At 39.8% G+C, this 14085-nt stretch overlaps 1 protein-coding gene across 1 annotated transcript in view; it reads right to left on the bottom strand.

The window, feature by feature from the left end:
- Positions 1-10324: 10324 nt before the first annotated feature.
- LOC124019702 (gamma-crystallin N-B-like) overlaps positions 10325-14085 on the bottom strand; it is a 9893-nt gene continuing 6132 nt past the window's right edge. The window contains exons 4-6 of the mRNA XM_046335111.1: positions 12500-12635; positions 11934-12073; positions 10325-10902 (exon numbers count right to left, since the gene is read on the bottom strand). Of these exons, the coding sequence (XP_046191067.1) occupies positions 10767-10902; positions 11934-12073; positions 12500-12635 (412 nt within the window). The 3' untranslated portion in view covers positions 10325-10766. The remainder of the gene's footprint in view (positions 10903-11933; positions 12074-12499; positions 12636-14085) is intronic.

The raw sequence follows: 14085 nt of genomic DNA, 5'->3' as shown, positions 1-14085 counted from the left end.
ACACTACAGAGATGTAATATAACACTAGAGTGGACATAAACCTACAGAGATGTAATATAACACTAGAGTGGACATAAACCTACACTACAGAGATGTAATATAACACTAGAGTGGACATAAACCTACACTACAGAGATGTAATATAACACTAGAGTGGATGTAATAAACCTAGAGTGGACATAAACCTACAGAGATGTAATATAACACTAGAGTGGACATAAACCTACACTACAGAGATGTAATATAACACTAGAGTGGACATAAACCTACAATATAACACTAGATGGAATAAACCTAATAATATAACACTAGAGTGGACATAAACCTACACTACAGAGATGTAATATAACACTAGAGTGGACATAAACTACAGAGATGTAATATAACACTAGAGTGGACATAAACCTACACTACAGAGATGTAATATAACACTAGAGTGGACATAAACCTACACTACAGAGATGTAATATAACACTAGAGTGGACATAAACCTACACTACAGAGATGTAATATAACACTAGAGTGGACATAAACCTACACTACAGAGATGTAATATAACACTAGAGTGGACATAAACCTACACTACAGAGATGTAATATAACACTAGAGTGGACATAAACCTACACTACAGAGATGTAATATAACACTAGAGTGGACATAAACCTACACTACAGAGATGTAATATAACACTAGAGTGGACATAAACCTACACTACAGAGATGTAATATAACACTAGAGTGGACATAAACCTACAGAGATGTAATATAACACTAGAGTGGACATAAACCTACACTACAGAGATGTAATATAACACTAGAGTGGACATAAACCTACACTACAGAGATGTAATATAACACTAGAGTGGACATAAACCTACAGAGATGTAATATAACACTAGAGTGGACATAAACCTACAGAGATGTAATATAACACTAGAGTGGACATAAACCTACAGAGATGTAATATAACACTAGAGTGGACATAAACCTACAGAGATGTAATATAACACTAGAGTGGACATAAACCTACACTACAGAGATGTAATATAACACTAGAGTGGACATAAACCTACACTACAGAGATGTAATATAACACTAGAGTGGACATAAACCTACACTACAGAGATGTAATATAACACTAGAGTGGACATAAACCTACACTACAGAGATGTAATATAACACTAGAGTGGACATAAACCTACAGAGATGTAATATAACACTAGAGTGGACATAAACCTACAGAGATGTAATATAACACTAGAGTGGACATAAACCTACAGAGATGTAATATAACACTAGAGTGGACATAAACCTACAGAGATGTAATATAACACTAGAGTGGACATAAACCTACACTACAGAGATGTAATATAACACTAGAGTGGATAAACCTACACTACAGAGATGTAATATAACACTAGAGTGGACATAAACCTACACTACAGAGATGTAATATAACACTAGAGTGGACATAAACCTACAGAGATGTAATATAACACTAGAGTGGACATAAACCTACAGAGATGTAATATAACACTAGAGTGGATGTAATAAACCTACATAAACCTACTACAGAGATGTAATATAACACTAGAGTGGACATAAACCTACACTACAGAGATGTAATATAACACTAGAGTGGACATAAACCTACACTACAGAGATGTAATATAACACTAGAGTGGACATAAACCTACACTACAGAGATGTAATATAACACTAGAGTGGACATAAACCTACACACTAGAGTGGACAGAGATGTAATATAACACTAGAGTGGACATAAACCTACACTAGAGATAATACACTAGAGTGGACATAAACACTACAGAGATGTAATATAACACTAGAGTGGACATAAACCTACACACTAGAGTGGACAGAGATGTAATATAACACTAGAGTGGACATAAACCTACACTACAGAGATGTAATATAACACTAGAGTGGACATAAACCTACAGAGATGTAATATAACACTAGAGTGGACATAAACCTACACTACAGAGATGTAATATAACACTGGACATAAACCTACACTACAGAGATGTAATATAACACTAGACATAAACCTACACTACAGAGATGTAATATAACACTAGAGTGGACATAAACCTACACTACAGAGATGTAATATAACACTAGAGTGGACATAAACCTACAGAGATGTAATATAACTAGAGTGGACAGAGATGTAATATAACACTAGAGTGGACATAAACCTACACTACAGAGATGTAATATAACACTAAACCTACACTACAGAGTGGACATAAACCTACAGAGATGTAATATAACACTAGAGTGGACATAAACCTACAGAGATGTAATATAACACTAGAGTGGACATAAACCTACACTACAGAGATGTAATATAACACTAGAGTGGACATAAACCTACACTACAGAGATGTAATATAACACTAGAGTGGAGATGTAATATAACACTAAACCTACACTACAGAGATGTAATATAACACTAGAGTGGACATAAACCTACACTACAGAGATGTAATATAACACTAGAGTGGACATAAACCTACACTACAGAGATGTAATATAACACTAGAGTGGACATAAACCTACAGAGATGTAATATAACACTAGAGTGGTAATATAACATAAACCTACACTACAGAGATGTAATATAACACTAGAGTGGACATAAACCTACACTACAGAGATGTAATATAACACTAGAGTGGACATAAACCTACACTACAGAGATGTAATATAACACTAGAGTGGACATAAACCTACACTACAGAGATGTAATATAACACTAGAGTGGACATAAACCTACACTACAGAGATGTAATATAACACTAGAGTGGACATAAACCTACACTACAGAGATGTAATATAACACTAGAGATGTAATATAACACTAGAGTGGACATAAACCTACTAGAGATGTAATATAACACTAGAGTGGACATAAACCTACAGAGATGTAATATAACACTAGAGTGGACTAGAGTGGACATAAACCTACACTACAGAGATGTAATATAACACTAGAGTGGACATAAACCTACACTACAGAGATGTAATATAACACTAGAGTGGACATAAACCTACACTACAGAGATGTAATATAACACTAGAGTGGACATAAACCTACACTACAGAGATGTAATATAACACTAGAGTGGACATAAACCTACAGAGATGTAATATAACACTAGAGTGGACATAAACCTACAGAGATGTAATATAACACTAGAGTGGACATAAACCTACACTACAGAGATGTAATATAACACTAGAGTGGACCTATGTAAACCTAGAGTGGACATAAACCTACAGAGATGTAATATAACACTAGAGTGGACATAAACCTACAGAGATGTAATATAACACTAGAGTGGACATAAACCTACACTACAGAGATGTAATATAACACTAGAGTGGACATAAACCTACACTACAGAGATGTAATATAACACTAGAGTGGACATAAACCTACACTACAGAGATGTAATATAACACTAGAGTGGACATAAACCTACAGAGATGTAATATAACACTAGTGGACATAAACAGAGATGTAATATAACACTAGAGTGGACATAAACCTACAGAGATGTAATATAACACTAGAGTGGACATAAACCTACACTACAGAGATGTAATATAACACTAGAGTGGACATAAACCTACAGAGATGTAATATAACACTAGAGTGGACATAAACCTACAGAGATGTAATATAACACTAGAGTGGACATAAACCTACACTACAGAGATGTAATATAACACTAGAGTGGACATAAACCACTACAGAGATGTAATATAACACTAGAGTGGACATAAACCTACAGAGATGTAATATAACACTAGAGTGGACATAAACCTACACTACAGAGATGTAATATAACACTAGAGTGGACATAAACCTACACTACAGAGATGTAATATAACACTAGAGTGGACATAAACCTACAGAGATGTAATATAACACTAGAGTGGACATAAACCTAGAGTGGACACTACAGAGATGTAATATAACACTAGAGTGGACATAAACCTACAGAGATGTAATATAACACTAGAGATGAGATGTAATATAACACTAGAGTGGACATAAACCTACACTACAGAGATGTAATATAACACTAGAGTGGACATAAACCTACACTACAGAGATGTAATATAACACTAGAGTGGACATAAACCTACACAGAGATGTAATATAACAGAGATGTAATATAACACTAGAGTGGACATAAACCTACAGAGATGTAATATAACACTAGAGTGGACATAAACCTACACTACAGAGATGTAATATAACACTAGAGTGGACATAAACCTACAGAGATAAACCTACAGAGATAATATAACACTAGAGTGGACATAAACCTACACTACAGAGATGTAATATAACACTAGAGTGGACATAAACCTACAGAGATGTAATATAACACTAGAGTGGACATAAACCTACAGAGATGTAATATAACACTAGAGTGGACATAAACCTACACTACAGAGATGTAATATAACACTAGAGTGGACATAAACCTACACTACAGAGATGTAATATAACACTAGAGTGGACATAAACCTACAGAGATGTAATATAACACTACAGAGATGTAATATAACACTAGAGTGGACATAAACCTACACTACAGAGATGTAATATAACACTAGAGTGGACATAAACCTACACTACAGAGATGTGTAATATAACACTAGAGTGGACATAAACCTACACTACAGAGATGTAATATAACACTAGAGTGGACATAAACCTACAGAGATGTAATATAACACTAGAGTGGACATAAACATAAGAGATGTAATATAACACTAGAGTGGACATAAACCTACAGAGATGTAATATAACACTAGAGTGGACATAAACCTACAGAGATGTAATATAACACTAGAGTGGACAGAGATGTAATATAACACTAGAGTGGACATAAACCTACACTACAGAGATGTAATATAACACTAGAGTGGACATAAACCTACACTACAGAGATGTAATATAACACTAGAGTGGACATAAACCTACACTACAGAGATGTAATATAACACTAGAGTGGACATAAACCTACAGAGATGTAATATAACACTAGAGTGGACATAAACCTACAGAGATGTAATATAACACTAGAGTGGACATAAACCTACAGAGATGTAATATAACACTAGAGTGGACATAAACCTACAGAGATGTAATATAACACTAGAGTGGACATAAACCTACACTACAGAGATGTAATATAACACTAGAGTGGACATAAACCTACAGAGATGTAATATAACACTAGAGTGGACATAAACCTACACTACAGAGATGTAATATAACACTAGAGTGGACATAAACCTACAGAGATGTAATATAACACTAGAGTGGACATAAACCTACAGAGATGTAATATAACACTAGAGTGGACATAAACCTACACTACAGAGATGTAATATAACACTAGAGTGGACATAAACCTACACTACAGAGATGTAATATAACACTAGAGTGGACATAAACCTACACTACAGAGATGTAATATAACACTAGAGTGGACATAAACCTACAGAGATGTAATATAACACTAGAGTGGACATAAACCTACAGAGATGTAATATAACACTAGAGTGGACATAAACCTACAGAGATGTAATATAACACTAGAGTGGACATAAACCTACACTACATAAACCTACACACTAGAGTGGACAGAGATGTAATATAACACTAGAGTGGACATAAACCTACAGAGATGTAATATAACACTAGAGTGGACATAAACCTACAGAGATGTAATATAACACTAGAGTGGACATAAACCTACAGAGATGTAATATAACACTAGAGTGGACATAAACCTACACTACAGAGATGTAATATAACACTAGAGTGGACATAAACCTACACTACAGAGATGTAATATAACACTAGAGTGGACATAAACCTACAGAGATGTAATATAACACTAGAGTGGACATAAACCTACACTACAGAGATGTAATATAACACTAGAGTGGACATAAACCTACAGAGATGTAATATAACACTAGAGTGGACATAAACCTACAGAGATGTAATATAACACTAGAGTGGACATAAACCTACACACTAGAGTGGACAGAGATGTAATATAACACTAGAGTGGACATAAACCTACAGAGATGTAATATAACACTAGAGTGGACATAAACCTACAGAGATGTAATATAACACTAGAGTGGACATAAACCTACACTACAGAGATGTAATATAACACTAGAGTGGACATAAACCTACACTACAGAGATGTAATATAACACTAGAGTGGACATAAACCTACACTACAGAGATGTAATATAACACTAGAGTGGACATAAACCTACACACTACAGAGATGTAATATAACACTAGAGTATAACACTAGAGTGGACATAAACCTACACTACAGAGATGTAATATAACACTAGAGTGGACATAAACCTACAGAGATGTAATATAACACTAGAGTGGACATAAACCTACACTACAGAGATGTAATATAACACTAGAGTGGACATAAACCTACACTACAGAGATGTAATATAACACTAGAGTGGACATAAACCTACAGAGATGTAATATAACACTAGAGTGGACATAAACCTACACCTACAGAGATGTAATATAACACTAGAGTGGACATAAACCTACAGAGATGTAATATAACACTAGAGTGGACATAAACCTACAGAGATGTAATATAACACTAGAGTGGACATAAACCTACACTACAGAGATGTAATATAACACTAGAGTGGACATAAACTACAGAGATGTAATATAACACTAGAGTGGACATAAACCTACACTACAGAGATGTAATATAACACTAGAGTGGACATAAACCTACACTACAGAGATGTAATATAACACTAGAGTGGACATAAACCTACACTACAGAGATGTAATATAACACTAGAGTGGACATAAACCTACAGAGATGTAATATAACACTAGAGTGGACATAAACCTACAGAGATGTAATATAACACTAGAGTGGACATAAACCTACAGAGATGTAATATAACACTAGAGTGGACATAAACCTACAGAGATGATGTAATATAACACTAGAGTGGACATAAACCTACAGAGATGTAATATAACACTAGAGTGGACATAAACCTACAGAGATGTAATATAACACTAGAGTGGACATAAACCTACAGAGATGTAATATAACACTAGAGTGGACATAAACCTACACTACAGAGATGTAATATAACACTAGAGTGGACATAAACCTACAGAGATGTAATATAACACTAGAGTGGACATAAACCTACACTACAGAGATGTAATATAACACTAGAGTGGACATAAACCTACAGAGATGTAATATAACACTAGAGTGGACATAAACCTACAGAGATGTAATATAACACTAGAGTGGACATAAACCTACAGAGATGTAATATACTGTCCCTGTCTAGAGTGGACATAAACTAGAGTGTAGACATAAACCTACACTACAGAGATGTAATATAACACTAGAGTAATATAACACTAGAGTGGACATAAACCTACACTACAGAGATGTAATATAACACTAGAGTGGACATAAACCTACACTACAGAGATGTAATATAACACTAGAGTGGACATAAACCTACACTACAGAGATGTAATATAACACTAGAGTGGACATAAACCTACAGAGATGTAATATAACACTAGAGTAGACATAAACCTACACTACAGAGATGTAATATAACACTAGAGTGGACATAAACCTACACTACAGAGATGTAATATAACACTAGAGTGGACATAAACCTACAGAGATGTAATATAACACTAGAGTGGACATAAACCTACAGAGATGTAATATAACACTAGAGTGGACATAAACCTACAGAGATGTAATATAACACTAGAGTGGACATAAACCTACAGAGATGTAATATAACACTAGAGTGGCCATAAACCTACAGAGATGTAATATAACACTAGAGTGGACATAAACCTACAGAGATGTAATATAACACTAGAGTGTCTGTCTGTCTGTCTGTCTGTCTGTCTGTCTGTCTGTCTGTCTGTCTGTCTGTCTGTCTGTCTGTCTGTCTGTCTGTCTGTCTGTCTGTCTGTCTGTCTGTCTGTCTGTCTGTCTGTCTGTCTGTCTGTCTGTCTGTCTGTCTGTCTGTCTGTCTGTCTGTCTTTCTCTTTCTCTTTCTCTTTCTCTTTCTCTTTTTCTCTGTCTCTGTCTCTGTCTCTCTCGATCTCTCTCTCTGCCTCTCTCTCTGTCTCTCTCTCTCTCAATTCAAGGCACTTTATTCTCTCTCTCTGTGTATTCGTGGTAATTACACTTAAGTCCTGAGGACTGGCATCGTTAAAATGCACAAACAGAGATTACGCAACCGTGACAAGCTGGTCCACACACACACACACACACACACACACACACACACACACACACACACACACACACACACACACACACACACACACACACACACACACACACACACACACACACACACACACACACACACACACACACACACACACACACACACACACACACACACACACACACACACACACACACACACCTGTCCTTGAACCCCATTGAAAAACTGTGGTTTGAATTAAATAGGACAGCCCATAAGCTCAGACAGATTCTGTATGGAGGAATGATCTAACATCCCTCCCAATGTTTTCTAGAATCTCATCAAACACCTGGAAGGATTCTGTATGGAGGAATGATCTAACATCTCTCCCAATGTGTTCTAGAATCTCATCAAACACCTGGAAGGATTCTGTATGGAGGAATGATCTACATACTGTATGTTATTAGTAGTATCTGCATACTGTATGTGTTATTAGTAGTGTCTGCATACTGTATGTTATTAGTAGTATCTGCATACTGTATGTTATTAGTAGTATCTGCTCTGCACACTGTATGTGTTATTAGTAGTATCTGCTCTGCATACTGTATGTGTTATTAGTAGTATCTGCTCTGCATACTGTGTGTGTTATTAGTAGTATCTGCTCTGCATACTGTATGTGTTATTAGTAGTATCTGCTCAGCATACTGTATGTGTTATTAGTAGTATCTGCATACTGTATGTTATTAGTAGTATCTGCTCTGCATACTGTATGTGTTATTAGTAGTATCTGCTCTGCATACTGTATGTGTTATTAGTAGTATCTGCTCTGCACACTGTATGTGTTATTAGTAGTATCTGCTCAGCATACTGTATGTGTTATTAGTAGTATCTGCTCTGCATACTGTATGTTATTAGTAGTATCTGCTCTGCATACTGTATGTGTTATTAGTAGTATCTGCTCTGCATACTGTGTGTGTTATTAGTAGTATCTGCTCTGCATACTGTATGTGTTATTAGTAGTATCTGCTCTGCATACTGTGTGTTATTAGTAGTATCTGCTCAGCATACTGTATGTGTTATTAGTAGTATCTGCTCAGCATACTGTATGTGTTATTAGTAGTATCTGCATACTGTATGTTATTAGTAGTATCTGCTCAGCATACTGTATGTGTTATTAGTAGTATCTGCTCTGCATACTGTGTGTTATTAGTAGTATCTGCATACTGTGTGTTATTAGTAGTATCTGCTCTGCACACTGTATGTTATTAGTAGTATCTGCTCTGCATACTGTGTGTTATTAGTAGTATCTGCTCTGCATACTGTATGTTATTAGTAGTATCTGCTCTGCATACTGTATGTGTTATTAGTAGTATCTGCTCTGCACACTGTATGTTATTAGTAGTATCTGCTCTGCATACTGTATGTGTTATTAGTAGTATCTGCTCTGCACACTGTATGTTATTAGTAGTATCTGCTCTGCATACTGTATGTTATTAGTAGTATCTGCTCTGCATGCTGTATGTTATTAGTAGTATCTGCATACTGTATGTTATTAGTAGTATCTGCTCTGCATACTGTATGTTATTAGTAGTATCTGCATACTGTATGTTATTAGTAGTATCTGCATACTGTATGTTATTAGTAGTATCTGCATACTGTATGTTATTAGTAGTATCTGCATACTGTATGTTATTAGTAGTATCTGCATACTGTATGTTATTAGTAGTATCTGCATACTGTATGTTATTAGTAGTATCTGCATACTGTATGTTATTAGTAGTATCTGCTCTGCATACTGTATGTTATTAGTAGTATCTGCATACTGTATGTTATTAGTAGTATCTGCATACTGTATGTTATTAGTAGTATCTGCATACTGTATGTTATTAGTAGCAGGGTTTTCTGTCAACCTGTGAGAAAATATACCACAATGAATACACCAATTACATCATCATCACAACCCTGAAAACAAAACAAAACAACACGAGCAATTGTCTTTTTACTGTTTATTATTAAAATAGTTTTCTGGTAGTTTTGCATAATGTGTGTGTATTAAGCTGACAGAGTGTGTGTGTGTGTGTGTGTGTGTGTCAGGTGGAAGGGGGGCTGGTGTGGAGTCCTCCTGTTGGTTAGGGGGATTAGGGCAGGGGGGGTTATGAGGTTAGGGGGCTTACAGGGGGGGTTTTCTTATATTTTTTTAAACCTTTATTTAACTTGGCAAGTCAGTTATGAACAAATGCTTATTTACAATGACGGCCTCCCCCGGCCAAGCCCTAACCCGGACGACGCTGGGCCAATTGTGCTCCGCCCTATGGGTCGTCTCCCAATCACGTCCGGTTGTGATACATCCTGGAATCGAACCAGTTCTGTAGTGACGGCTCAAGCACTGAGATGCAGTGCCTTAGACCGCTGCGCTACTCAGGAGTCGGCTGGTTAGTTATTGAAGCGGACACGTCGCATGGAGCCCACTGTGCTGCTCTGGGAGCCCCAGTCAGAGGCGTTGTTGTAGTCACGTTTCTCCAAGACATAGTGGGGACCTCTGTAGTTAGGCTCCTGGTACACCACCCAGCTGAAGAGACAGGAAGGCAGGAAGGAAGGAAGGAAGGAAGGGAGGGAGGGAGGCAGGAAGGAATGAAGGAAGGAAGGAAGGAAGGAAGGAAGGAAGGAAGGCAGGCAGGCAGGCAGGAAGGAAGGAAGGAAGGCAGGCAGGCAGGAAGGAAGGAAGGAAGGAAGGCAGGCAGGAAGGAAGGAAGGAAGGCAGGCAGGCAGGCAGGAAGGAAGGTAGGCAGGCAGGAAGGCAGGAAGGCAGGCAGGCAGGAAGGCAGGAAGGAAGGAAGGCAGGGAGGCAGGAAGGAAGGGAGGCAGGCAGGCAGGCAGGAAGGCAGGAAGGAAGGCAGGGAGGCAGGAAGGAGGGAAGGAAGGAAGGAAGGCAGGCAGGCAGGCAGGAAGGCAGGAAGGAAGGTAGGCAGGCAGGAAGGCAGGAAGGAAGGGAGGCAGGCAGGCAGGCAGGAAGGCAGGAAGGAAGGCAGGGAGGCAGGAAGGAAGGCAGGCAGGCAGGAAGGAAGGAAGGAAGGCAGGCAGGCAGGAAGGAAGGATGGAAGGCAGGAAGGCAGGAAGGAAGGAAGGAAGGAAGGCAGACAGACAGGCAGGCAGGCAGGCAGGAAGGAAGGAAGCAAGGCAGGGACAGAAAAAGAAATGGGGTGATTAGGGTGCAATATGTAGGGAATAGGGTGCACTATGTAGGGAATAGGGTGCACTATGTAGGGAATAGGGTGCCATTTGCCTCTGAGCTGGGTATCTGGACCTGGTAGGTCTAGGAGGATAGCGGCAGCCCTATTCCCTACGCTCCTCCCAGGACACGGATAGAGGCAGCCCTGTTGAGACTGTATATTATAGAGGGGTACTTACGCCCCTCCCAGGACACGGATAGAGGCAGCCCTGTTGAGACTGTATATTGTAGAGGGGTACTTACGCCCCTCCCAGGACACGGATAGAGGCAGCCCTGTTCAGACTGTATATTATAGAGGGGTACTTACGCCCCTCCCAGGACACGGATAGAGGCAGCCCTGTTCAGACTGTATATTGTAGAGGGGTACTTACGCCCCTCCCAGGACACGGATAGAGGCAGCCCTGTTCAGACTGTAGCGAGTCATCATGTTGGGGATGTCATCCTGTAGTTCTGTCCTCTTACCAGAGAACCCAGCCCTCTCAAACAGATGGGCTCGGGCAGGAGACGAGTCCTGGGAGAGACGATACAGAGGGTTAGTGTGTGTGTTTGTCCCAGTCTGTGTGGGTCGTCCTCAGGGGTATAATTGTACCAGGTTGGCCAATAACAGAAACTAGTGGCTAGTCATTTTAGTTTGAGAGTATTTCCCCTGTCTGTCTGTCTGTCTGTCTGTCTGTCTGTCTGTCTGTCTGTCTGTCTGTCTGTCTGTCTGTCTGTCTGTCTGTCTGTCTGTCTGTCTGTCTGTCTGTCTGTCTGTCTGTCTGTCTGTCTGTCTGTCTGTCTGTCTGTCTGTCTGTCTGTCTGTCTGTCTGTCTGTCTGTCTGTCTGTCTGTCTGTCTGTCTGTCTGTCTGTCTGTCTGTCTGTCTGTCTGTCTGTCCGTGTGTGTGTATGTTTGTTTGTTTGTCCGTGTGTGTGTGTTCCTATGCCTCTCCATCTCACCTGTTTGACTGAGCGCACCGAGGAGACATGGTCCACCTGGGCACACCACTTGTCGTAGCAGTTGTACTCTCCCTTCTCTGCCATGTCCCACAGGTACTGACGTCCCCTGAAGTTCTCCTGCTCGTAGCCCACCCATCTGAACCACACACACATAGAGACAACCTCTGAAGATCTCCTGCTCGTAGCCCACCCATCTGAACCACACACACACATAGACACAACCTCTGAAGATCTCCTGCTCGTAGCCCACCCATCTGAACCACACACACATAGAGACAACCTCTGAAGTTCTCTTGCTCGTAGCCCACCCATCTGAACCACACACACACACAACCTAGACACAACCTCTAGAGACAACCTCTGTTCTCCTGCTCGTAGCCCACCCATCTGAACCACACACACACATAGAGACAACCTCTGAAGTTCTCCTGCTCGTAGCCCACCCATCTGAACCACACACACACATAGAGACAACCTCTGAAGTTCTCCTGCCATCTGAACCACACACACACATAGAGACAACCTCTGAAGTTCTCCTGCTCGTAGCCCACCCATCTGAACCACACACACACATAGAGACAACCTCTGAAGTTCTCCTGCTCGTAGCCCACCCATCTGAACCACACACACACATAGAGACAACCTCTGAAGTTCTCCTGCTCGTAGCCCACCCATCTGAACCACACACACACATAGAGACAACCTCTGAACAGTGGAACAATGACTGCAGACAACAACAGGGTGGTGGAGGGGAAAACTAGGGACAAGATACATCTATATGTCTTAGGATGAACACATTAAGAATGTAATTGTGAAAGAACGTGATTGGCCAGATCTGAATTACTGCAATGACACTGAAAATAAATTCTTGCTCGGAATTCTATTCTATTTGATTATTCTATTTGATTTACGTTTGTTCTGAATGAAATTGGTATTTTTGAAGTAAACAGGTATTCCTGTTCAATGTGATATAATCCACAGTTTTCTATACAGAATGCGTGTCTTTTTGCAGTGACATATTAATGTCACTAGGTGGCTCCACTCCACTTATCATCCATCTCCACAGAGCCCTAACCCTCCATCTCCACAGAGCCCTAACCCTCCATCTCCACAGAGCCCTAACCCTCCATCTCCACAGAGCCCTAACCCTACATCTCCACAGAGCCCTAACCCACTAACCCTCCATCTCCACAGAGCCCTAACCCACTAACCCTCCATCTCCACAGAGCCCTAACCCACTAACCCTCCATCTCCACAGAGCCCTAACCCTCCATCTCCACAGAGCCCTAACCCTCCATCTCCACAGAGCCCTAACCCACTAACCCTCCATCTCCACAGAGCCCTAACCCTCCATCTCCACAGAGCCCTAACCCACTAACCCTCCATCTCCACAGAGCCCTAACCCTCCATCTCCACAGAGCCCTAACATACTTACGCTCCATTCTCCACAGAGCCCTAACCCTCCATCTCCACAGAGCCCTAACCCACTAACCCTCCATCTCCACAGAGCCCTAACCCACTAACCCTCCATCTCCACAGAGCCCTAACATACTTACGCTCCATTCTCCACAGAGCCCTAACCCTCC

The sequence above is a fragment of the Oncorhynchus gorbuscha genome, unplaced genomic scaffold (assembly GCF_021184085.1).
Source record: "Oncorhynchus gorbuscha isolate QuinsamMale2020 ecotype Even-year unplaced genomic scaffold, OgorEven_v1.0 Un_scaffold_655, whole genome shotgun sequence".
In the NCBI taxonomy this organism is placed as follows: domain Eukaryota; kingdom Metazoa; phylum Chordata; class Actinopteri; order Salmoniformes; family Salmonidae; genus Oncorhynchus; species Oncorhynchus gorbuscha.
The sequence above is the reverse complement of the archived record's forward strand: the minus strand, read 5'-3'. Positions and strand labels throughout refer to the sequence as shown.